The sequence below is a fragment of the Podarcis filfolensis genome (genome assembly GCF_964270895.1).
Source record: "Podarcis filfolensis genome assembly, chromosome: 7".
Taxonomy (NCBI): domain Eukaryota; kingdom Metazoa; phylum Chordata; class Lepidosauria; order Squamata; family Lacertidae; genus Podarcis; species Podarcis filfolensis.
This window is the reverse complement of record NC_139603.1, coordinates 87202918-87230091: the sequence shown is the minus strand read 5'-3', so window position 1 is coordinate 87230091 and position 27174 is coordinate 87202918. Positions and strand designations below refer to the sequence as shown.

The window sequence follows — 27174 nt, the reverse complement described above, 5'->3', positions numbered from 1 at the left end:
TTTTTGTACTTTTGCAAACCTTGGGGTTCCCCAAGCCTCTTAATACCATCCTCATGAGAGCGGATGGCCCAGTTTGGGTTACATAAGGAGAATGAGGTTGCTGTTCGTATATAGGATTTTTCATCCAAAGCAAACCACTTCATTCTTTCAGTTTATGCTATGCCTACTCAGAGAGGTGCTACTCAGAGAGGACGCTGGTGGCACTGTGGGTTAAACCACAGAGCCTAGGACTTGCCGATCAGAAGGTCGGCGGTTCAAATCCCCGCAACGGAGTGAGCTCCCGTTGCTCAGTCCCTGCTCCTGCCAACCTAGCAGTTCGAAAGCACATCAAAGTGCACATAGATAAATAGGTACCGCTCCGGGGGGAAGGTAAACGGAGTTTCCTTGCACTGCTCTGGTTCGCCAGAAGCAGCTTAGTCATGCTGGCCACATGACCTGGAAGCTGTACGCCGGCTCCCTCGGCCAAGAAAGCAAGATGAGCGCTGCAACCCCAGAGTCGGCCACGACTGGACCTAATGGTCAGGGGTCCCTTCACTTTTACCTTTTTACTCAGAGAGGTGCCCTATGCAACACGCTGGGCTACAGTTGCTGGACATTTGCTTCAGTGCCTGGCTACCAGAAATTCTCTGTGCAGTGCCCATGGATCGCTGTACATCCCAGTGGAGAAAATTACCCCTTGTTATGGGGAATATGCAGTGCTTTTTTTCCTAGAAAAAAGAGGTGCCAGAACTCACTATGAATGCCTCCCTCATTCTCTTATAATGGCAATGGCGCCCACCTGAGAGGTGCTGGAACTGAGTTCCAGGGAGTTCTGGCTGAAAAAAATAGCCCTGAATATGACACAAACTGATTCATGGGTTCTCGGGACTCAGGCAATGACTCCAGACATTTTTGGTGTTAGGACAATCAATTTGGTATACAGTCATACCTCGGGTTGCGAACGCTGCAGGTTACGTCTTTTCAGGTTGCGTCCCGTGGCGACCCGGAAGTACCGGAAAGGGTTACTTCCAGGTTTCGCTTCTCGCGCATGCGCAGACGTGCAAAACGATGTCACGCGAATGTGCAGGAGCCGCGAATTGCAAGCCACGCATGTGGAGACGCACAGACACAGGTCGCATTCTGTTCAGTTTGCAAACGGGGCTCCAGGATGAATCCTGTTCGCAACCAGAGGTACCACTGTATATGAAACTAAATTCAATGGGGATGATAAGATTCACTCTCATCCTGACCTGTCCATTATATAAATAGGGAAATACTCACCTCAAAATCTAGCTCTGCATACCGGGATTTCCGTCTCTGGGGATTGAAAGAGAAAGACAGATTAGCAGTAGGGTGATACCACCCCAATGAAATTGACGTCATTTTTTTTCTTGCCACCAATTTTTTTTTTTTTTGGCGATATTTCTCCTGGAGAAAACACCATGCAAACAGGCGATTTGTGTACACAATTTGCAGCCATGGCCACAATCGTGGCAGCCGTGCGGAGTCCAGGGGTGGTCCAGGGGTGGTCCTACCATTTGGCAAAGTGAGGCAACTGCCTCAGGTGCTGGATGAAGCCCCTAGCCATTCTCCTCTGCTGAAAAAAACAGAGCTGTATGTGTGCTCTGCCACACTAGCCTGCTGCTCAGAGGAGCAGTGGAGGACACGATCCCATCACTAATAATTTGGGATCAGTTAACAATCTGGGACCTGGACCACTTTACTGAAGAGATCACCTTACCCCATATCAACCTCTTCGATCTGGCACAGTTACAGGGGCTACATAATGTGAATTTCACATTTTTAAGAAATCAATGATTTAGTGTGGCAGAACTACACTTGCGAAGTCCCTGCCTTTGGATATCAGGCAGGCTGTATGCTTTAAAAAACATTTTAGTATAGATAATCCTACTCAATTGTTTAGAAAGTTGGAACAGCTTTTAACCCGTTTTATGAAAACCATCCCTCTCTCTGATTAGTTTTATATAGGCCAGTTTGCATTTCTTAGTGCAGAAAGTATTGTGTAGAGATGTGTAGAGATCTTTCCTATCTACTTAGTTCAAGAAGGTTCGGGAAGCTTCTCTGTGTGAAAGGAACAAGCAGAAACTTCATGATGTTTGGGTTATTCCTTCAGAGAAGCCGAATACAGCTGGCTTAAACTGGTCCTGTTACCTCTTCTGTCAAGGTCACGTTGACTATAATAGTGAGGCCAGAAGGAGCCTGGGTTTCACTTTCTCTCTCTCTTTCTATCTCTTTTCCAACTGGTGTGGTGTTCTGTATATAGCGTTAAGTTTTAGACTTATTATAAGTTATTGTGTTTTTTTAATAATGTCTTTTTATTAAAGATTTTCTTGGTTTACAAAAGTATGCACAGTCTCTCTCTCTCTCTTTTTCCCAAGTAACATTTTTTACAGATCAGTTTCATTTGTTGAGACATTAGAAAGAAAAGGGGGAAAGAGGTGGAGGGGGGGGGAGATGGGTGGGGGTGGGGTCGGGCGGCAATGTTTCTATTTTACTTAATATATGTGGGGGTTTGGTGTCAGTGTCGCTTGTGCAGGTTCTTTGCTGTTCACTTGTGTTCCTTTGGTGGTGAGAGAGGTTGGGGTTGGCCTAGGGTGTGGTTGTTCATTTGTGGTTGGCTGTGGTGGTCTTTGTTTTCATGTGTGAGTGGGGTGGGTGGGTGTTTTGGATCAGGTTAGCCATATTGATTTGTATGCTGTTGGTGGATTATTGTCGTTGTCTTGTTGGGCTGTGTATGTGATAAAGGGGAGCCACACCGGAGTGAAGGCGTCTTCTATTTGTCCCCGTGTCAGTTTCAGTTTATTGGTTAATTTTTCTAGTAAGGCTGTTTCCCATACTATTTGGTACCATTGGTCCATGCTTACTCCTGACAGGTCTCTCCAGTTATAAGTTATTGTTAAGTTACGTCTGCTGCAACTGGATTTCTTATGGGCAGTGCCAATCCTGAATGTATTGGATTTGTGACCATTATGTAGTAAAGCTCTGCTGAATGAAATGCCTCTGGTCTATTTTTGGAAAACCCTGCAACATGTGTAAGCTTTTACGCTGCTAACTATACACTGGAATCTACTCTGGATCAATATTGAGCAGACTTTCAGTGACAATATACCTCTGTTATCTCCCCCCAACCTTACTCCGGCCAGTCAATTTAGCCACTTATTGTATCATACGACTGGTTCTTTTTCAAGGCCTTGGGGACAGGTTGGTCTTCTTCAGCCAAGGGACCTGAGGTCCTTTTCAACCGGAGATGCCAAGGAACCTGCAATGTTCTCCATGCAAAATGTGTGCAATATCACATTGCTACCACCCAGCCACATACCTCAAGGGAGCTCATGGAAAGGGTGGAAACCGTCTCACTCTTGGACACCAAGCCAGAGTTGCCAGACTCGCCTGTGTCACACAAGCTGTTTGGCATCTGTGAGTCACCAGACTTGTTAACCATCGGAGGTGACAGCTGGTGTTGCTGCTGCTGCTGCTGCTGCTGCAACATTGGCAAAGCCTGAGCTTCCCCACAGCCCATGACCACAGGCTCCCTTGGAGGGCTCTTGACAACGAAACCTGGGTCAGTGGCCATACTGAGGTGGATGAGCCTCGTCTGGGGCATCTGGTCAATGTTGATGCTGTATTTCGTATCGTCTTTGGGGGGCGGTGGAGGCGGCGGAGGCTTCGGCCTCAAGGTGGCGGTGTTGGAGGGCAGGATGACGTAGCTGGTGTCTATGGCTTGGTCCTGCGCCCGAGAGAGCTCTGAGTCCAGCTTCTTGAAGATGTCCCCATCACAGATGTAGATGGACTTGGGAGGCTGGCTCTTGTCCTTCTTCAGAGTGAGGGTGTGATTGCTGAAGTCGTTGAGGTTGATGGCGCCCAGGTAGTGCGGGGAGCCTTGGAGGTGCATCTTGGAGACGTTGGCTGGAAGACTGTTGAAGTTGGACGATCCCTTCTGGTGGTTCAGCTTCAGCTTCTCCTCATCCTGCAGGGACGGGCGTTTCAGAGTCCCTGTGATGGTCATGGTGCGGCAAGTGCTGATGTCTTTGTTTAGCACTAATGGGTCGGCGAAAGAGGCAAAGCATCAGTAACCAATGGAACTGGACGCGCCTTGCTACACAACAAAAATGACTGTCACCATCACCACACCACCAACGGATGTCCCAACCCATCTCCAGAACAGAGGCTCCTGAAGGGATTTTTTATTTTATCATCATCATCATCATCATCATCATCATTATTTATTAAATTAGTATACCGCCCTATACTCGCAGGTCTCAGGGCAGTTACAACATAAAATCTCAATGTAAAAACACAACATACATAACCAAAATAGGAACAAAAACAAGTCAATAACCGCCCCCCTGCAAGACATTTTAAAGGGGAATTAGAGTTTCACTCTTGTTTCATTCTTGTTCTAGATTTAGTGGCTCCGCTTTCAACAGCTACTGAATGATTTTTTTGTCTCCCATTCATTCATTATGTGAAGACAATGGATGAAGAAATAAATGGCCTGTTTCTAATTTGCCTGGTTATGTTTAAAATTAATCCACAAGCTTCTCAGACTGGATTATACATGTCAGTAAATAAATAAATATGATTTATATGTCCTCTAGAGATCCCGTATTTAATTCACTGTGTTTGATTCATGATGCAAACATTGTATTTCTGCTGGTAAGGGCATATAACCTAGTTACCCATATTGGTTTAAAACGTTTTATTGATTTTATCCTTGACCTTGGTGCCACACAGACAAGACACCTTTGCTTAGACTCCTTGGCCCCGGTTCCCAGTTTGCTCCTCGGCCAAGGTCAGCATGTTACTGCTAGCATATAAAGCCCTTAACAACTTGGGATCAGTTTACCCATGAGATCACCTTTCCCCAATTATGCTTGATTGATGGCTTCAGTCTGCAGAACTAGCATTCTTACAGGTGCCAAATAAAGCTCATTCTGCATTTGTAAGAACTCAAACTTTTAGTGTTGCAGCATCTACACTTTGGACCTCCCTGCCTAATGATTTCTTTTTGGAGCCTGCTAAACTCAATTTTGTTTAGACATGTCTACCCAGATATCCAAAATGCTGATGTCTGTTTTAAACTCCTTTGAGTTTATTGCTGATTTTATTTTCCCCCCTGAATGCTTAAGATTGTTGTTATTGACTGTTTTTACTGAAAATTTTATTGTTTTATTCTTATTGTAACTGCTTTGATTTTTCTTTTTTAAAAAACAATCAAGTAATGTATACATAAAGTAAATAATAAAGTGTATTTTTGTCCCTTCCCTATTTGAGAGATTAGATACAGAATATCCCCGGGATGCTTTCAGACCAAAAGAGCAGCTTCAGTGCTTATAAGAAAAGAGCCAAATTCTGAAGGAGATGGAGAACATCACATGCAAACACACATATGCATCACAGATATAAGTAAACGATATATTGCTATTGCTCAGCCAACTCTCAACTGCAAGGAAAAGAGGGTTAAGAAGTCATGGTTGGCTTCTATGATACACCCCAGAGTCATGGAACCAAACACTTACCCAGCACATCAGCAGAACAGCTGCTTTACCTATTCCTCCCTGAAGAACAGGGGAAAATAAAAGACCAACAAATATGGGCTTGGGGGCTTCATTCAAACAATTCCCGACTAAGGGCTGGGTGTTTTGTTGTTGCTGGGTGGTTGTGTTGTCTTGTAAAACACAACAGCAGGTTGTTGGGATTTAATTGGTCTGTTACGGTGCCTTGAGCTTGCTAAGCCAGCAAAATTCAAGGGCAAGCCAGCAGAAACAATGACCCAAGCCTTTGTGAGACGGGCTTCCTTGCCTGGCACCCGTTAGATGATATGGACTACAACTCTGATTCTAAATGTGGGCACCAGCTTGGGGAAGGCTGGTTGGTTTAAGACATCTGGACATCCTGGGCTGCGGCAAAACCAATTGGGTAAGAGAACTGTGGTACTCAAACGTGGCAACTGGGGGAGGAATTATGATATCTAATGGACATGGAAATGAATTTCCCAGATCTCGGATCTTAGTTGAAGATCATGTGGGGATGACTGAACTCTCTGGAGTTTTCTATGAAACAGTAGACGTCTTGCAAGGAAAGATGGAGACATTTAGCTGTTTTTCCAAGTATCACTCATGCATTTAGACAACTCAAGGGATGCTTCCCAGGATATGCATTTGTGTGTGTGTCACAGTGCTTGCTTTCCTCTTCCCTCCACGTTTACCTTTCCTTTTGTGCCATGTCTCTTAGGTTGTGAGGGCCTGCCTAATCTTTTAACATCTCTGCAGTGCTTAGAAAACATCCGCTGCTTGTTTAAAATATTATAGAACAGTTGCTCTGGAGAGATAGGGGTGTAAAATGGAGCAAGGGCCATCCTTCTGTTTGTTGGATGCCTTTGGTTTTGTTAAGGTTAAGATTGTCGGCGCTGAGAGAGATCAGAAGGATAAAAAGAGACACACAGAGAGAGGAAATAAATGAAGACAGGGAGGGAAAAGAAGCCAGGAAGAGGGAGAGGTGAGAAGACGTCAGCAGAGAGGGAAGCGTCATGTTTGATCGAAGGGCGTCATATGGAGATGCCAAAAGGAAAAGCAATATGAGAATCTGCCTACGGGCATGTTGGCACTGGGATAATTTGTGGGAGCTCACACTCCCTTTTGAAACCTTGAAGCTGAAAAGAGAAGGCAATAAATAGTCCCTGTTTAAAACAGGAGCGATGGGCTGCAGCTCACTCTCCAGCAAGCTGGCTCTTGTCGATGGGCACAGACTCTGCTCTCCAGCAAATATACTCATTTGCAACACAAGCTGGCAGGGTGAGGATGGCAAGAGTCTGATGTGCCATGGAGTGAATCTGGGGTTGGCGCTCCACCAGAAGCACAGCCTCCCTGGTCCTGAATGGGGTAACTGTGCCCCTGAAGGACCAGGTGTGCCATTTTGGACTCACAGCTGTCCATGGAGGCACAGGTCAATTCTGCTTCCAGGGCAGCTGGTAAACAGCTCCACCTGGTACGCAGGCTGAGACCCTCCCTGCCCGTGGACTGTCTTGCCAGAGTGGTGCATGCTCTAGTTATCTCCCGCTTGGACTACTGCAATGCGCTCTACGTGGGGCTACCTTTGAAGGTGACCCGGAAACTGCAATTAATCCAGAATGCGGCAGCTAGACTGGTGACTGGGAGCGGCCGCCGAGACCACACAACACCAGTCTTGAAAGACCTACATTGGCTCCCAGTAGGTTTCCTAAGAGCATGGCTCTTTTATATATATCATGCATATATGTCTCTCCTGTATTGGTCTCTGCAGCCACAGAGCTAGGCAAGGACTCACTGCAAGACGCAGCCTGAAGTGGGAGCGGGGACCTTATTCAGGGCAAATCTCCCAAATCCATATATAAATCCAACTAAGATGATTTCCTCTTCCACCTCTAGTTTCAAATCCCAGCAGGGAAGCTTGGACTACTGCAATGCTCTCTACATGGGGCTACCTTTGAAGGTGACCCAGAAACCACAACTAATCCAGAATGCGGCAGCTAGACTGGTGACTGGGAGCGGCTGACGAGACCACATAACACCGGTCTTGAAAGACCTACATTGGCTCCCAGTAGTTTTCCAAGCACAATTCAAAGTATTGGTGCTGACCTTTAAAGCCCTAAACGGCCTCGGTCCAGTATATCTGAAGGAGCATCTCCTCCCCCATCGTTCTGCCCGGACACTGAGGTCCAGCGCCGAGGGCCTTCTGGCGGTTTCCTCGCTGCGAGAAGCAAAGCTACAGGGAACCAGGCAGAGGGCCTTCTCGGTGGTGGTGCCCACGCTGTGGAACACCCTCCCTTCAGATTTCAAAGAGAAAAACAACTACCAGACTTTTAGAAGACATCTGAAGGCAGCCCTGTTTAGGGAAGCTTTTAATGTTTAATAGACTATTGCATTTTAATATTTTGTTGGAAGCCACCCAGAGTGGCTGGGGAAACCCAGCCAGATGGGCAGGGTATAAATAATAAATTATTATTATTATCTTGATAAGAAGCCAGACAACAAATAGAAAGGGAAAGTGAGATGAGGGGATGGGCAGATAGACAGGATGGGGAAGGATCAATAAAGTTTGTGCATGGAAATGGATGAATGGAAGGCAGAGACTGATGAAACAATGAGAGGAATAGCTCCACACGTTGCATTTTAATGTTGCCTAGTGTTTTGTGCGTGCCCATAAATTTATACTGTATGGAGTCAGGAAACTGGTGCAAATGTGTCCTCTCACCCGGGAGATGGGACTGCCTCCATCTCCTCCGCATCAGGTAAGAGCACACCTGTTGGCAAAAAAGATTCGGCTACAAGAAAGAGCATGATATAAACAGACAAAAAAAGAGAAGCCTGGAAAGGAAGGGGGGAAAACAAATCCAAGAAGGAAAATACAGAAATGATCATAGAGGTGCAGACAGCAATTAATTATCAGCCTTAAGAAGAGATCCTGGTTTGGAAGATTGGAATTCTACGCAGGGTCAAAGGCAGCTGGGTTTGTCCAGGATCTTTAAGGAAATCCCAAGAAGTGTCAAAGGTGTTTTTTGGGTTTTATTTAACCCCTTCCCCTGGTGATTCAGGGATGCAGGAGGAGAGCAGAGCATTTAAGGGGGGGTTGAGGCAGCACAGGGCATTCTGGACAGAGTTCTCAGTTGCAATGGATGCAGCGCTGGGTCTATTTAAGCAGGGTGAGGGGTGGGAGGTGGGAAGAGGTTGGAGGCCCAGGCAAGTGTGCAGGGCTGGGGAGATCAATTCGCAAAGGACGTGGGTAAGAGCAAAGGAGAAGCGGAGGAGACAGAGGATGCTGGAGGAATAAGCTCACCCATCATCTCTCCCAGAACAGGGAAGGTCTAGAGGAAGAAATGCAATATGCGAGGATCCTGAAAATCACTAAATGTCCTAATTTAAACATCCAGTTCTTATATGATTAGGGTCATCAGGAGTGGAGTTTCTAGCACGATGATCAGGTCTCATGAGCACCTTCGGAACTGCCTGCCTATTGATATCAAGCAGGGGCCTTCGTTGTATTCTTTTTGGTGCCTGCTAAAAACATATTTATTTACACAAGCCTATCCAGATGTTTGGAAATTCGATGTGAGTTTTAGCCTGCTTGTAGCCTATTGTTATTTTAACTTTCCAAATGTCTTAAATCAGTGGTTCCCAATTTGCTGACTAGTGTGGATCCCCTATTTTTTTTCCCAAAAGCGAAGCCACAGACCCCGTACTTTGGAAAATTTTGATATCTGTTATGGTGGTTTTCGTTCTGTGAACGGTGCTACAGATCCCCTGGATTGGTTATAAGCAGATCCCTTGTTTTAAATCATTGTTATTTTTCCTTATTGGTAATTTTATTGTTATCTTTTTTAAAAACCATGTTGAGGGTCCCTCCCCCCTTTTCACAATCAAGCAGTGTGTAAAATTTATGAAATAAGAAAGAAAGAAAGAAAGAAGGAAGGAAGGAAGGAAGGAAGGAAGGAAGGAAGGAAGGAAGGAAGGAAGGAAAGAAAGAAAGAAAGAAAGAAAGAAAGAAAGAAAGAAAGAAAGAAAGAAAGAAATTGGAGCCCAGATCAAGACTCGTCACTGCCTGCTTCAACCCATTTTCTGAAATGTTTTCCAGAAACATATCTAGAGTCAGATATAGTTGGTTAGGACCAATGCCTAAGCCAATACCGCTCGTCACCTGTAACCAATAAAGTTGTGGCCTTATTTAGCCCATTAACCTTAATAATTGTGTCATGTGTCATTATTTTCACTGGGGGTGGGGACTGGCCACGCAATTAGACCCTCCCATGCCATCCTGGCTCTAGATACAAATGGTGCAGTCATGGGATTAAGTCAGCCTGGCTTCCACCAATGTGTCCAGTTTGGGCCTAGGTCTATTCTTCCTCTATCCACACCCCTTCCAAAAGCCTGTCCCCATGGAGGTTGCCGTTGACCTCAGCCAAGCCCCAAGCATATAGGAGGGCAGCGGAGGAGAGTTAGGCTACAGGAGATGGGAGGAGGCAGGAGCTCTTGAGGGGCAGGAACGGCCGGGAGCAGCTCAGACGCACAGACCAGACACAACACAACTTTTGACATGAACAGACAGCAAGGATATATATCGTAAGAAAGAAAAGGAAATTAAGGTCAAGCTCAATCCCCAAACCAGGTCACTTGTTGATTTCTCACCTGTGATGTGCTCACCTGATCTACAAGCCATATCCACGTCTTTCTCGAAATCAGTCTGGAAGACAGAGAAAACAGAAGGGGGCAGTGGTCAACAAGGCAGAGGGTAGGGGGGAGGTTATGGGGTGGCAGAGGAAAGAGGGCCTCAAATTCAGCATTTCTGGCCCATTTCCAGAACTAGCAAGCAAAAAGTCACAACAACGAGACCCTGGCGTGGACAAAAGGGGGGTTATTGAGAAGTGAAGGTGTTCAGGTGCCTTCAGACACGGGCAATATTGTCTTCCTGATTATAATTTGCCATTGTCCACTTCTGCCCCGTTGTCTAATGTTCCTTTCACACTGCAGCACCTGTGGCCTTATGGAACTATGGCTTTTTGTCAATTCACTCCCACAATTCCCTCCAGTCTTTGATGGGCGCAGATGATGGTCTGAATGAGTAACCATAACCCGATTTTTCATTTAGATCTGTATCTGAAACTATTCCGAGTTATCAGCCTGGTCAACGGACAATTTCCAACTGAGTTAGGCGGGGAAGCTTTCGTTAAATCAGAAATGATTCTTTGTTTCAGGTTCTTGAACGTCGAACAAAAGGCAGATTTCAGTGTGTCTTGTGGAGGGTCAGACTCACACACAAGTCTCCCAACTTTTGGCAAAGTGAAACTTCTCCCAGGCCTTTGGCCAATTTAACAATCTGTTTTAAATGGTACGGGTTTCTGTTTGTTACTGTGGTGTGTATTGTTGTGTTTTTATATTGTCAACCTCCCTGTGATCCTTGGATGAAGGGTAGTGTATACATTTTAATAATAATAATAATAATAATAATAATAATAATAATAATAATAATAATAATAGTTACTGGGCTAAGTGAGCTGCAGTTTCTGGAATCACCTAACACAGAAATTAGCACCAAACATGCACTATATTCCATTAATTTTCTGGAAGCGGCTTTTATGTCGCATGAAAGCTCAAATATAATATGGAAATTAAGAGTTAGAGAAATGTTGGGGAAATGGGGAAAGGCTGGGTGAATGCTGCCTTTGGCAGGAATCAACATATTATAGAGATGGAGACAATTATGCCAATCCTTCTTCACGTCTGATCCTGTCTAATTTGCTTTCTGAGAATCTGAGAATCCTCTGGAAAAACAATCTCTCAAAGGACCTGTTGATGGCATTTTACAATTGTACTGTGGAGAGTGTATTAACTTATGGTCTGTGTGTGTGGTTTGGGAGCTGCACGGTCAGGAAAAAAACAATGCTGTCCAGGGTTGTAAAGACCACGGAGAGAATAATTGGGTGCACTCTTCCCACCTTGGATCAAATCTATGCTTCCAGGTGCCATAAGAAAGCTGCAGAGATAGCGCAGGATAGTGCGCACCCTGGAAATGATCTCTTTCAGCTTCTGGAAGAAGGTACAGGGTTATAAAGACTAGGACTAGCCGCCTGAGAAACAGTTTCTATCCAAATGCAATTTTGGTTTTAAAAGCAGTGTAAGATAGTCTCTGTGGGACTATATTGTATTTAATTATGGGGTATCAGAGTTTTTAGGGGCTAACCAGGCTGGGATGGCTGGGATAGCAGGCTTGTTGGTTTTTGAATGTGTGATGTAGGTTTTTCTCAGTTTCGTTGTTCTGTCTGGGACAATGACAATAAAGATTACCGTATAAAGATTATTGTATCATTATGTGTGGGGGAAGGAAGCTGGTAGCAGCTTGTGCATATTCTTGCACATATCAGCTGGAGGAGAAAACTGCATGCCGAGACTCTTCTGCAAGTCAGTTGGCGGGTCAGAGACACATTCAGATATGCATCCCGTCTAACGCAACAGATCGGAAAAGCAGAATCTGAATCCAGACGCACATTCAATGCACATTCAGTTGAAGCTAGTGATTGGAGAAAGGCCTGAGCAAAATGGAACAATGGTTTGACTCAGCACAAGACAAGTTCTTACAAGTATGAATTCTCAAGAGAGCTTTTTGTGCCTGTGCAAGAGCTAACTGGGCAGAAAAGTGGAATATTCTGTGGAAATCAAGAGATATTCCCCCCCCCCCAAGTCCAAGCATCCATCCTGATAATTTATGAGACTAGAAGAGCTGATTTTCCCCTCATTTCATTCCTCTCTTTCATTAAATAATTTTTATTATTAAAAAAAAAGAATCAAGGTGGTGTACAATGAAACTGTAGAAGCCACCAAATACAGAACAAACGACTAACGCGGAATCCAATTCATTCTCTAAAAACACTTGGTTGAAATACGTACATTTTCAGCAGATGACATCAGGATTATAGGTGCCTGTCTGATTCCCATAGGAACAGTGTCCCAAGTTACTGTTGCCACTATGCTAAAATCCTAGGTTCGTCTAGAGACTTAAACTAATATGGGATAACTCTGGGACTGTTAGGAGGGTTCCTACTGATGATCACAAGTGATCTGGCCTGTGTGTACAAGGGACAAGGTTGGTCCTTCGGATAACCTCATCCTAGGCCATTTAAAACTTTGGATACTACTAATAATACCTGAAACCTAATTTCATATTGGACTGACCTCCGGTGCAGGGCTTTCTGCACAGCTGTGATATTGTTTTAATCTTTCAAAATATAAAGCAACTAGTACATTTCCATAAATAAAATATATAAAGCATTATTTAATCATCTAACCTATGGGGAAACTTGGTGCAAGCGAATGAGGATGAATGGAAAATAAACAGGCTGTCTGGAGGTGACCTCACAGACATGTGGAGTCAACGTGGGACTCCATGAATTTGAAAGTGGCACCGCCCTTGTCACACTAATAATAATAATAATAATAATAATAATAATAATAATAATAATAATTTTATTATTTGCACTCTGCCCACCTGACTGTGTTGTCCCAGCCCCCCTGGGTGGCTTTAGACAAATATAAAAGCATAGTAAAACGTCAAACATTAAAAACTTTAAAGCCCTAAACAGCCTCGGTTCAGTATACCTGAAGGAGTGTCTCCACCCCCATTGTTCTGCCCGAACACTTAGGTCCACCACCAAGGGCCTTCTGGCGGTTCCCTCACTGTGAGAAGTAAGGTTACAGGGAACCAGACAGAGGGCCTTCTCGGTAGTGGCACCCGCCATGTGGAACACCCTCCCACCAGATGTCAAGGCAATAAACAACTATTTTACTTTTAAAAGACAACTGAAGGCAGCCCTGTTTAGGGAAGTTTTTAATGTCTGGTGCTGTATTGCTTTTAATATTTGGTTGGAAGCTGCCCAGAGTGGCTGGGGAAACCCAGCCAGATGGGTGGGGTATAAATAAATTATTATTATTATTATTATTATTATTATTATTATTATTATTATTATAATAACTTTGCCAAACTGGGCTGCCTTCAGATGTCTTCTAGAAGTTGCTATTTAACTCCCTGACATCTGATGGGAGGGCATTCTGCAGCATGGGTGCCACTACCAAGAAGGCCCTCTGCCTGGTTCCCTGTAACTTCACTACAGAAGAGAAAAACTGCATTTTCCTCATTCCTTAACAGAGGAACAAGAGGCACTTTATCCTACCATGAGCTGAGCATGTCCGTTCTGAAACGACCCCCCAGAATCTCCATTTCCTTCTTCCTGGCGGTCCACCACTCGGCATTTCACAGCATCCTGCACCTGGGAAAATGCGTGGCATGAGAGAGAATCGGATCAAAGTGTCAGAAGGAGCAAAAGAAAAGGAATGAGGAGCAGTAAGTCATTTCAGCACCAGGACAGAGGCACACCCAGCAGAATCTGCTTAGAGGGGCCCGATTGACCGGCCCATGGACCCCTGCTGCCCGCTCAAGGACCCCAGCCACCCCCTCAGTCAGCTCACTATTGGAAAAATGCCCGGGAAGGCCACCACCTTCCCAAGACACCCTCTGGCTGTAAATCTTCCTCAGTCCAGAGAGACCAGTAATAAGCGACCCCTCCCTCCTGAGAGGAGCACACTCATATTTTGGCATCCCATTGCAGAAGAAAGAGACAATCAGTAGCTCTAAACTACTTTATTTACATTGTCTATACACAGAGCTTCCATCAGCGTGTCTGCTCTCTCTGAGCAGCAGTACAGAAGAGCACACTTCACTCAGAAGCGAAAGCAACTTCTACAGTACTGAGACTGAGCAGAGACTTCCTGTCTCACACTCTCAGACACTCACATGATGTAAACAACCATTGTGCTGCTCTCTGCGCAGCTGGTGAGATAAAAATCCTAACACTCACATGCGCCGTGCTAAACCAGGGCGGAGCAGAGTGGGGACTGCCTGCCACGATGCCAGTTGGCTTCCCATTGGCTGCAGGAAGCTCCTGCAGCCAATGGGAAGCTGCGCACAACTCCTCAGTGCCGGAAGGAGCACCGGAAATAGCGTTTGCGCATGGGTGCGCACTCACACACACTCTGGCCCACTGCGGAATCTGCGGGACTGCGAACCGGCCCAAGCCACAAAAACTTTGCTGAACGCTGGCTTAGAAGTTTCATTGCAATTAGGCAGTATATGCATGTTGTGAAATAAATAAATAAAATTTATAGAATGAGTCCTTATAACAACGGGATAATAACGGGATGAGGGCGGAAAGAGAATGGGCCCTCAGATTTTTAAAGGAAATGGTACTAGAATTTATCAATTCATCCATCTTTATTAAGCAATGTCCCCTCTGACTGTGGAGGCAGAACATAGCCATCATGGCTAACAGCCACAGATAGCCTATCTCCCTTGTTCTCTTATAATGGAAATGGCGCCCACCTGAGAGGGACCAGAACTGAGTTCGAATATGACACAAACTGAATCATGGGTTCTTGGGACCCAGGCAATGACTCCTGATGTTTTTTTGTGCTATGACAGTCATTCGGTATACAGTCATACCTCGGGTTACAGACACTTCGGGTTGCACGATTTTGGGTTGCGCACTGCGCCGAACCCGGAAGTGCCGGAACGGATTACTTCCAGGTTTTGGCGTTTGCACATGCGCAGAAGGGCTAAATTGCACCTTGCGCATGTGCAGAAGGGCTGAATCTCACCTTGTGCATGCACAGAAGCGCAGAAGCGCGACCCACACGTGCGCAGACACACAGGTTGCGAATGCTACAGGTTGCGAACATGCCTCCCGCATGGATCACGTTCGCAACCCGAGTGTCCACTTTATATGAAACTAAATTCAATGGAGGAACGGGGATGAGAAGATTCACTCTCATCCTGACCTCTCCATTATGGAAGGTGCTGGAACTCGGTTCCAGTGAGTTCCAGCTTGAAAAAAGCCCTGCCAATGCCCAATCAGGCCCTAGTTGGGGCTTTACATTCATTGGAACCATATAGAAAGACAGATCAAAGGAGACTGAGACAATGCCATCTCATCCAGTAATTGTGCAAAGCAAGATATGGTCTTTTCTCAAGCAAGGCAAGATTTGAGTTTGGGCTGAGCTGAACGAGTATACCTGAAAGAACGTCGCCACGAACGTCGCCATCATTCAGCCAGGACACTGAGGTCCACCTCCAAGGGCCTGCGAGAAAGGGAACTAGGCAGAGGGCTTTCTTGGTGGTGGCACCCGCCCTGTGGAATGCCCTCCCATCAGATGTTGAGATAAACAACTATCTGACTTTTAGAAGACATCTGAAGGCAGCCCTGTTTAGGGAAGTTTTTAATGTTTGATGTTTTATGGCATTATTATTATTATTATTATTATTATTATTATTATTATTCTGTTGGCTGGGAAAACCCAACCAGATGGGCAGGGTATAAATTATTATTATTATTATTATTATTATTATTATTATTATTATTATTTTATTTATTTATTTATTTATTTATTTATACCCTGCCCTTCCCGGTTCAGAAAACTGGGCTCAGGGCGGCTAACAACAAATTTAAAACACTTAATTAATGCAACAAAAAACAGCATAAAATACAGTATAAAATGTGAATAACAATAAATTCAGAATTCAAAAATCAGTTTGAGGGAAAATCCATCCAATAAACCACCTTAATGATTACCAGGGCTAGCTGGCTAAATTAGTCCTATTTGAGCCAGCGGGGAGACCAGGGGAGAATTAGCTGTAGGATCCCAGAGCAGGTAATCTTCATAAAAAGGGGAGAGGGAGGGAAGGAAGGGGAATAAAAGATCAGGCTACGTTCAAGTTGAAAGCCAGGTGGAATAGCTCTGTCTTACAGGCCCGATGAAAGGATTATTATGCCTGCTCAGATGCTCACCTCTCTTCTCAGGATGCAGTGGACCATCACAATGACAAAGCCTTCCAAGGAGTCGAAGACTGCGAAAAGAATTTGGAAGAGGGCTGACCGGCGGTCTGTGATGGCCAGCACTGCTGACATCCAGGTGAGGGCGAGGAGAGGTAGGACCACACAGGAGCTCCACAGTGATGCCCTGCGAGAGGGAAGAGAAGAGACCATCATTGAGCCTTCCTTGCCATTCCAGTTGCGACGCAGCAGCCGCTCAAGCGAGCGGATCCCGCAAACCTCTGCTTCCCAAGGGGCGACAGAGGAATAATTTCTGGTAGAGGCAGGGCTGTCCCGAACGGTTTCCGAGCTATCAACGGGACATTCTGGTCAACCGAGGAAAGGGGCTGAGAGGGTTTCTGACCAAGGAAGGAGCCATATGTAAACATAAAATAATGATGCACACTGAGAAAATAGGTGGGACCATGGTGTAGTGGTTAGAGTGTGAAATCAGCGTTCGTATCCTCTTACTTGGCCATGAAACTCACTGGGTGATCTTGGGCCGGGCACTGCCTCTCTCAGTCCAGGTACCTCACAGGGGTGTCGTGGGGGTTAAATAAGGAGTGGGAGAACCATGTATACCACCTTGAGCTCCTTGGAGGGAAAGGTGGGATAGAAAATTTAATAATAATAATAGTAATAATAATGATATTAATGCTTACCCTAATGTAACCTACACACTCCACACCTAAGGTATAGTCTATGGGCTAGGGTTTGAGGATGACAAGTAGTTGTGTCTTCATCCTAGAATCCTAGGGGTGTAGCTTGACACATCTTGACCCCCTCATCCTCTGCTTTGCGTTCCATCTTGCCTGATGGAGAACAAAAAAGCTCTCCACACTTTTCTGATATCTTGGTTGGCCCCAGTAAAAGTATTACCCAGCTGTTCGATTTTGGATCTCTCACTCAGAGCTTCCAGGAAAACTACCTGTTTGCTCTTGCAATCACTTTCTGAATCCTGAGGAGACTCCTTTAGAGTAGAAAACCTGCTTTAATTATACCTGATTTGCCTTAGATTAGTTAAATTCTGAATCGAGAACACCTTAATGAGCTGTTTAACCAAGAGCTAGATTCGATGACTGCTAGTTTCTTTCAATGACGCATAAAGCATTTCTCTGTTGCCCAAGGGGCAGTCACACAAAGTAATACAATTCAAGACTGCCAAAGTGGACCAATCTTGAGCTTCATATTTCAAACGGACAAGAGGACAGTCCAATACAAAACATTTTGGTCCCTGCAATTCATTTTGGAGAGGTTGCATGAATTGCTAAATGAGTACTCTGTGCCCAAGCTCAAGAAAGGCAGTGTGACATAGTGGTTAGAGTGTTGGACTAGGTCCTACCTGGGAGACCGGAATTCAAATTTCCACTTGGCTATGAAGCTCACTGGGTGACCTTGGACCACTTACTGCCTCTCAGCCTAATCTACCTCACAGGGGTGTCATGGGGCTTAACTGAAAAGGTGGAGAACCATATCCACTACCTTGAGCTGCTTGTGGAAGAAGGTGGAGGTAAAAAAATAATGCAATGATGAATCCAGGCTTGCCTCATGTGTACTGGGTTTTTTAAGATGTGCTATGCAATCCATGTTCCATGATGTTCCATGCAATCCATTATTTTTAGATCTTTCCACAAAACAGGTCTTTATTCACAAGAAGCCCAAAAAATCCTGTGATATTTTTGGAGTTGATTCCCCCTTTTTGAACCAGCCCCAATTTGCAAAAACAACTACATGAGAGAGAGAGAGAGAGAGAGAGAGAGAGAGGTCTACTTATGTGACAGTGCAACATAAGCCTGTTTGCAGAAGATGTGGGGGCAAATATTTCAAGCCGGGTACATGTGGAATAAGGCAACATCAGCTGGGGAGGGTCATAGCTCAGTGGTAGAGTATCGGCCTTGCAAGCAAAAGGTTCCAGGTTCAATCCCCGCCATCTCCAGGTAGGGTTTGGAAAGACTCCCTATTTGAAATCCTGGAGAGCTTCTGCCAGTCAGTGTAGGCAATGCTGGGTTAAATGGACCAAAAGCAGCTTTGTGTGTTCCTGTTGTAGCTGGGTCTTCTCTGAGTATTCATCTATTTCATTTCATGTCATATAATAGACACTTGGGTGAAATCAAGGCCAGTTCATAACTGGTTCTTAGCCTCTTCTTCTAGAAACATATTTCCCCCTTACCTGGTATCAACTTATAATCTTGTCTAACTTTGCATGAACAAATTAAACAGCCTATTTCTATAGCATATGGTGAGAAGAAGACGCTCACTGAGTATTTTTCCCCTCAATGGTAACCGGAGGCAACTTGGATATTTAACCTTGGGGAAAGTCTTACTTTGATAATACTCACATGAGCAAAGAGTTCAAAAGGGGGCGTGGGATTCTCTTTGAACTGGCAGAGCGGGATTTGATTAAAGAAAGGAATAGTTTTCAAACTGAGCCATAAATCTGTTAAAAAAACAAAACAAAACCATACCCTAGGCCCCAAAAACTCCACCATCCACCTCCTCTTTTCAGGTGTGCTCCTCACCTCAAACATATGACATTGGCTAGCAGGACATCCCAACAAAGGCACCCTTTTGCAACTTGAAAGTTAATAAAAAGGACTTAGGGACATGCACAGGTTGGGAAGAACAGAACCCAGCCCAATCCAAAAAAAGTGAACAGAAACAACACATGGAACAGGGGCGGGGAGACGGAGAGAGATCAATGAGACACTAGCACAGGTAATATTCCATGCAAGGAAGAAGAGAGTCAATTTGTCCATCATTTCTCTAAGAGATCAGTTGTTGGGATTCTGCATTTGCAGTAATTAGGAGCCATTTGCTTATCCCTGAGCCATCCATTGCAAAAGGGAATCTTGAGTCTTGATGAGACTTTTCCACTAGGAGATGTACCAAACCCAGCCTTAGGTCCTCTTCCTCACTTCCTGGAAGCACTTGCAGTTTCTGCTAGTTCTAGCAATGGGTAACATTGAGGACCCTAACATGGGGAGGGCTGTAGCTAGATGGATCAAAGATCCAACTCTGTACAGGGTAGATTTCTATGTTTCAGTGTTCCTATGAGTCTGTCTGCTACAAATTCACATGCTCAGATTTTGTGCAAACGGATAGTCAAAGGTGCCCTTCCAGAATTAAAGCAACAGGTTTTCCCCCCAAACACCTTCATAATAGGAAGCCAGGAAGGGGATCAGGAGGAATCTCCCCAATCTTTGGGGGTTGTTAATTCTCAGATATCAAGGGTACACATGCAAGAGCTGAAGGTGGCATGGAAATGGGAGATTCCAAAGGAACAGGTAGGCAATGAGCTTACGTGGGACAGAAAGGAAGGAAGGAGAACCTGGTTGAAGAGAGATTGCCAGGAGAGCGATGTGAGGAAATTTTAGGGGATGCTGAAGCCGGGAGCTGCAGGGAGCAGGTTTGAAGGAGAAAGGTGAGTTGAGCAGTATGAAGAAAGATGGGTGCATGAAGAAGAGGTCTCCTGGAGGTAGGGCAAGGGTAAGGCAGGGAGGAAGGTCCAGCAAGGAGAAGCTTAGGATGCTCTATGAAAGAGTCACAGGGAGCAGCGAGAAGAAGAAAGGCAAGTGTTTCATGTGCCAAACAGGAACCAGCAGCAGGATTGGAGAAAGAGATGTGAGAAGAGGAAGGCAAGGTAGAAGCAGAATGTATGTCTCTGGGATCTTCAAGGGTCTTGGATTGTAATAGGACTATCTGTTTCTATCTTTAGGCCATGGCTCCCTTAGAGTGGAAAAAAAGGGAAGTCAGCATGAAGGCAGGAGAAGAGGCGAAAGGGTGAAGGAAATGTGGGATGTTTCAGGTTTTTGAACAGCAAGGCTGTTTTACTGGGGGGGTTTCCCTGCAAAGCTAATTTCTTATGGTTTCTTATTAACCACAATAGGATTCAGAATGCAGCAGTCTGATTGGTCCTAGAACAATAGGATTCAGAATGCAGCAGTCTGATTGGTCCTAGAACAACAGGATCCAGAATGCAGCTGGCTGATTGGTTCACAGGAGCCACCCAATCCAACTCCAGGTGGAAGTGATTCCGCAACCTGATTGGCCTACAGGAGAATCCCAGAAATAGCCAATCATGTGGGGCCCATTGTGTAAATAATGTATATAAAGCAGACATTTTGGGGGAACTTCCATTCCTCACTACTATGAGCTGAATAAAGAGCATGAAATCCACACTCGACTCCGAGTATATTTCAACCAGGTTGCAAAAACCTGGTCATTCCTATAACAGCATATAGGTAGAACACCGTATTGATCAGCTGAGAAGAAGGCCTGGCTGGTGGAGGTCTTGTCTTAATCCCAATCACCTTGTCTTAATCAACAGGGTCTTGGACAAACCTTTACCCCAACCACAGCTGGAGGTTTGCTTTTCTTCTACAGAGAGGAGGGATCAAAGATAACTTCCCACCACCCTTCCTCCAAAATGCTGTATGTCTTTGAGATGAAGGAGGACAGTGTCTGTGAGAGCGAAGCAAAGCAGATTTCGGGTAGGACGGGAGTTCTGTGAGTAGCTAGAAGATGCCAGCAGAACATCCGGGGTAGATTTGGGTGAGGGATATGGAAGAGCACAAAAACTGCACTTCAGGCCTCTGTTCCAGGTGGTCTCCCTCCATCTCAACCTCTTCTTAAGCCCAACACAAGAAAAATGTCTGCAGTTACTCCTCATTCTCTTTTCTTTTCTATCCCTTGCCCTGCTTCCTTAATACCTAGCCCAGCCATCTTCAACTTGGCTTTCTCCAGCTGCTTTGAGCTACATAACTCAGGAGTGAGCTTCTATTCTGCTGCTCCAGAGGGTAGGACCTGAACTGATGGATTCAAATTACCAGAAAGGAGATTCCACTAAACATTAGGAATAACTGTCTGACAGCAAGATCTGTTTGACAGTGGGACAGACTCCCTCGGGAGGTTGTGGACGCTCCTTCCTTGGGGGATTTTAAGGGGTTGGGTGGCCATCTGTCAGGGATTCTTTAGCTGCGATTCCTGCATTTCAGGTCAATTCTGTGTCCAGGGTAGCTGTTTACCAGCTCCATCTGGTACGTAGGCTGAGACCCTATCTGCCTGCAGACTGTCTTGCCAGAGTGGTGCATGCTCTAGTTATCTCCCGCTTGGACTACAGCCATGCGCTCTACGTGGGACTACCTTTGAAGGTGACCCGGAAACTACAACTAATCCAGAATGCGGCAGCTAGACTGGTGACTGGGAGCGGCCGCCGAGACCACATAACACCAGTCTTGAAAGACCTACACTGGCTCCCAGTAGATTTCCGAGCACAATTCAAAGTGTTGGTGCTGACCTTTAAAGCCCTAAACAGCCTTGGCCCAGTAGACCTGAAGGAGCGTCTCCAACCCCATCATCCAGCCTGGACACAGAGGTCCAGTGCCGAGGGCCTTCTGGCGGTTCCCTCCCTCTGAGAAGTGAGGTTACAGGGAACCAGGCAGAGGGCCTTCTCGGTAGTGGCACCCACCCTGTGGAACGCCCTCCCACCAGATTTCAAAGAGAAGAACAACTACCAGACTTTTAGAAGACATCTGAAGGCAGCCCTGTTTAGGGAAGCTTTTAATTTTAATTTTAATTTTAACTTTTTAATTTTAATTTTAACCCTGGTTGAAATTATCAATTTGTCCCTTGACACGGGGACATTCCCAGGGGAACTGAAGAAAGCAGTGGTGTGTCCACTCTTAAAGAAAACTTCATTAGATCCCTTAGACCTATCCAATTACCGCCCAGTTTCAAATCTTCCATACCTGGGTAAGGTAATTGAGAGAGCGGTTGCTGAACAGCTTGGTAGGTTTCTGGAGGAAACATCGGCATTAGATCCATTTCAGCCCGGTTTCCGTCCTGGTTTTGGGACGGAGACGGCTCTGGTTGCCCTAACAGATGATCTCCGTAGGCAACTGGATCGAGGCGAGTCAGGACTGCTGATCCTTTTAGATTTGCCAGCAGCCTTTGACATGGTCGATCATGATCTTCTGGAGCACCGCCTCGCAGACGTGGGGATACAGGGTATAGCCTGTAACTGGTTGTGCTCTTTTATCTCTGGTTGAGGACAGAGGGTGGCACTAGGGAGGGAAATGTCGTCGCACCACTCCTTGGTGTGTGGAGTGCCGCAGGGCGCAATTCTCTCCCCGATGCTTTTTAACATCTTTATGCACCCCCTTGCCCAGATTATCCGGAGCTTTGGGCTGGGCTGTCACCAATATGCTGATGACACTCAGCTCTATCTGCTGATGGATGGCCACACCGACTTGGCCCGGAACACACTGACCAGATGCTTGGAAGCTGTGGCTGGATGGTTTCGTGGGAGCCGATTGAAACTAAATCCTTCGAAGACAGAGGTCCTATGGCTAGGTCGGGATGGCATGGGGATGAGGGACCAACTCCCTTCTCTTGCGGGGACCCAATTAGTGCCATTGCCTTCCGTTAAGAGTTTGGGTGTAATCCTTGATGCCTCCCTTCCCATGGAGGCGCAAGTTACAGCAACAGCCAAGGCAACATTTTTCCACCTTCGCCGCATCAAGCAGTTGGTCCCTTACCTTTCCCGCCCCGACCTAGCCACAGTGATCCATGCGACGGTCATCTCCAGGCTTGACTACTGTAATTCGCTCTACGCGGGGCTGCCCTTGAAGCTGTCCCAGAAACTCCAGCGGGTACAGAATGCTGCAGCGAGGCTCCTCACGGGGTCTCTGCCATGGGAGCATATTCACCCAGTGCTTTTCAAGCTGCACTGGCTCCCGGTGGAGTACAGGGTCAGATTTAAGGTGCTGCTTTTGACCTTTAAAGCCCTTCACGGCCTAGGACCCTCGTACCTACGGGACTGCCTCTCCTGGTATGCCCCACGGAGAGCCTCAAGGTCCACATATAGCAACACCCTAGAGGTCCCGGGCCCTAAGGAAGTTAGATTGGCTTCAACCAGAGCCAGGGCCTTTTCAACACTGGCTCCGGCCTGGTGGAACGCCCTGCCTCATGAGACCAGGGCCCTGCAGGATCTGATTTCTTTCCGCAGGGCCTGTAGCCAATTTGATTCCCTCCCTCCCTCTCTTTCTTTTTTCTTTTCCTTCTCCTCCTGCGATGAGGCTACATTTTAATATTTTAATGTTCCATTATTTTAATGTTGTATTTTATTTTTGTTTTTAAGTTGTAACCATTCATCTTGTTTTTATTATTGCTTGTAAGCCGCTCTGAGCCCGGCCTTGGCTGGGGAGGGCGGGGTATAAATAAAAAAATATTATTATTATTATTATTATTATTATTATTATTATTATTATTATTATTATGTTTAATAGGTTATTGTATTTTAATATTCTGTTGAAAGCCGCCCAGAGTGGCTGGGGAAACCCAGCCAGATGGGCGGGGTATAAATAATAAATTATTATTATTATTCAGGGGGTTGGACTAGATGATCCTTGGGTGCATTCCAACTCTACAATTCTGTGATGGGCTTTGTTGTCCAAACAGCTAGAGGGCTCCAGGTTGATGAAGACTGCTCTAGCACCTTCATTAAAAGCATAGAGTTGGAATCATAGAGTTGGAAGGGATCATCTCATCCAACCCTCTGCAATGCAGGAATCTCAGCTAAAGCATCCATGATAGATGGCCAACCAACCTCTTCTTAGAAACCTCCAGTGAAGGAGAGTTCCACTGTCAAACAGCTCTTACTGTCATAAAGTTATTCTTGATCAGCTAGTACAGCCATTTTCAGAGGCTTTTAGAGTTGCTCCTCTCCGCCCTGCCACGATTAGCAGAAGCAGATATATGCAAATACATGCAAACATAGTAATTTGCATTGAATAATGGGGCACAAAACGAGCGCCAAATGTGCATCGTGAACCGTGGTAATTATAAGGCTCACTGACATTGCTAGATTGAATTCCTTAGAGATTTAGTATCAAGGCTCTTTATGATGGTATATTTTTAACCCTTGCCTTGGTATCCGTGTGCAAAATAAACACGTGACTGTTCTGGATATGACGTGTGAAATCATTTGCTATTTGGACAGTGGACCGACCCAATTTGACACCTCCAAATTTGCTTGCAGATCAGATTGCAACAGCTGGCCACTTCCAGGGCACTTGCCCAGATTTTATTTTGCAGTTTTACTCCCCCCAAGAGCATGCATAAATACATCTGTTATGTCTAAAATGCATACTAAATGCACATTATTGGTGTGAGGGGGGAGGGGCTGCACTGAAAAGAATCAAAATGCATTGAAGAAATACATATTTATGGGAAGAGTGTGTACAAAATGCATACAATTTCCATGCATTTTTATAATGCAATCTTTTGGAAAAATCCACACAAAAAATGGAGCAGTCTTTAGAATGTGGGTAGGCAGGAGGTAGATTAGGATCTACCTGCAGATCTCTGAGTGATCTGCAGGAGATTGTAAATGGTTTTTGATCCCCTATCATCTAACAATAGCAACATCTAAAAAGCTTCACCCCTACACTAAATAGGGCTGGGTAAATCGATCAATTCTGGTTTTTCTCAGTTTCACATTGTTCCAATCTTAAGTTGAGTTACACACCCAACTTGTTTTAAAAACAAAGAAAGGGAAACTCCTGTGGAAAAATTACTAGTATTTTAGGTTGAATTTCTCCTCATACAAACTTTTGTGTCTTTAATTTTGCCCAACATGCAGGTTTTGGTTAAGCATTTTCTCCTATCGTAATGCATGTTTCTATGTTATTGTCACAACTATACGCATTTTTATGCATGCTTTTACTTTAGTGTGTGCAGTTTTGTGGGGTACACATTCCTTGGCTGGAGAACAGCATAGAAAATTCAGAGAAGTAAGATTTTGGCGGATAAAAGCATTTTGGCTTGTGTATTGTTTTGGTAACTGCGGTCCACCTTTAATTGAAAAATGAACTAAACTTCTACACCCCACAACAGAAGGGCAGTCAGGATCAACTGATATGCATGGTTATACTTATGCAATTTTAGAAGCCACTTTGCTACAAGTAAGCGGTATATACTACAATTAGTATCAGTGCTTTTTCCCCATAAATAAATGTTTAGGGGTACTCTCATTTTCCTACTCATATTGAACTACTGCCCCTGAGACCAAACTTAGAATCACAAAATGTTTAGGGGTATGCGTCCCCCTACGTTCCCCCAGAAAAAAGCACTGATTAGTACTAATAGATATATTGGCCATTTGCAGTACAACAGCAGGACTTTTTGATCCCCAAGAGCCTAATGATAGGAATGTCTGAAAGGTTCCTATCCTGGAACAAATAAACACTTGGGAGAAATCCCAGAAGCGGATTTTTGTCCTGGGTTGAGCATGTGCGCATAAATTCCCTGCCCTTCTTACATAAAACATTCCTTCCCTCCTGAGATAGTATTTTGCACCTGGTTCTAGCTGGAAAAACTAAAAACAAATAAAGCAGTTCTTACAAGGCAAAAGTCTGCCCATTGCTGCCTTAGACTGCCAACATCATATGCTGAAATGATGCAAGCCAAGATTAATTAACAAGCTTAATTTAGGATACTGGAATGTGAATGGCATGCAGAAGACAGCAGAGGAATTCTATGGGGCAGCCACAGAGAACAATTTTCTGTCAAATAGGACAACGGGAGGAGGAGATGCTTTAAGGCAGCCTTCAATCTAAGGGTGGAATAAAGGACCTTCAATCCAAGGATGGATTAAAGGTCCATTTCGACATCACTTCTGCAAGGGCTTTGAAGAAGTGGGCTGACCAGTTGCAGTGGGGAATTGATGGAGTTTCCCTTCTATTTTTTTAACTGTCATTTTCACTTCCTTGCCACAAGTCATAAGCCCGGCACCTGCAAATTAATCGGTTCCTACAGAAGATCAACCTTAGTATTGGAGACTCGTTTTCTGCCACCCCCCAAACTGAATTGAAAGTTCATGGCTGCAACATTGCAGCATCATTCACAGGTGGGGAAACTGTGATCACAGAATCATAGCACCCTATGGGTCAGCTATCTCAACCCCAAGTCCTCCAGATTCCAACCCCCTTCAGTCCTGGCCAGCAGGACCGATGGTCAGGGGTGATGGATGCTGCAGTCCAGGTATATCATCCCCATTTCTACAATTAGGCCTAGCACTGCCAATCAGTGACTGTTAGCTCTGACAGCTAAATGGAGCTTCCATTATCAGGGGCAGTAGATCTCTGCAAGCCAGGTGCTAATACAGGGATGGGGAACCGTGGCCCTCTCGATGTTGCTGGACTCCAAATCCCTTCAGCTTCAGCTAGCATGGCCAATTGTCAGGGATGGTGGAAGCTGTAGTGACATTGTGAGGGCCACTGTAAACGAGGTAGGAACATGAATTGAGGAAAGCTCCCAGCTTCACATCTAAGTAGGTAATGAAGCACCAGCAAGGCCTGAAAAGACCTGCAAGGCAAACGAGAGTAGACCTATACTGACATAGCTTCCCAAGTTTGCTGTGCAGGATGAGAGAATTCTGGACACAGAGGTTGATGGGCCATCCAGGAGCCACTTCATGGAAGGACTACTATACTGCAGCCTTTGAGGATGCTTCCCAAACTGCGACTAGTAGAAAATGCAGCTGCCACGTTGGTGTGGGCAGATGGATCGAACACAAGGAACAAGGCTACTTTGGCGTTGGCCCCACGTTTGTGGGTTTCTATCCTGACTGAAATCGATGAAGACCCATCAGTCCAAGTCTTCAACGGGTTCTAAGGAGCTGTTTGTATTCAGACGCTTCCTCTTGGATAATGGGTGCACCTCTTTTTTTAAAAAAGGGGGTTTCTATAGTTTTGGGGAAGGTCCACAGCTCAGTGGTAGAGCATGCA

At 45.3% G+C, this 27174-nt stretch overlaps 1 protein-coding gene across 8 annotated transcripts in view; it reads right to left on the bottom strand.

The window, feature by feature from the left end:
- ADGRB1 (adhesion G protein-coupled receptor B1) overlaps nt 1–27174 on the bottom strand; it is a 390585-nt gene that overhangs the window by 12224 nt on the left and 351187 nt on the right. For 5 of the 8 annotated variants that reach the window (XM_083621822.1, XM_083621821.1, XM_083621825.1 and 2 more), the window contains 5 exons: nt 16364–16535; nt 13697–13792; nt 10161–10215; nt 3320–4038; nt 1261–1296 (listed from right to left, as the gene is read on the bottom strand). In XM_083621822.1, the coding sequence (XP_083477948.1) occupies nt 1261–1296; nt 3320–4038; nt 10161–10215; nt 13697–13792; nt 16364–16535 (1078 nt within the window). The remainder of the gene's footprint in view (nt 1–1260; nt 1297–3319; nt 4039–10160; nt 10216–13696; nt 13793–16363; nt 16536–27174) is intronic. The other 3 variants (XM_083621823.1, XM_083621827.1, XM_083621826.1) reach the window with 1 other exon arrangement.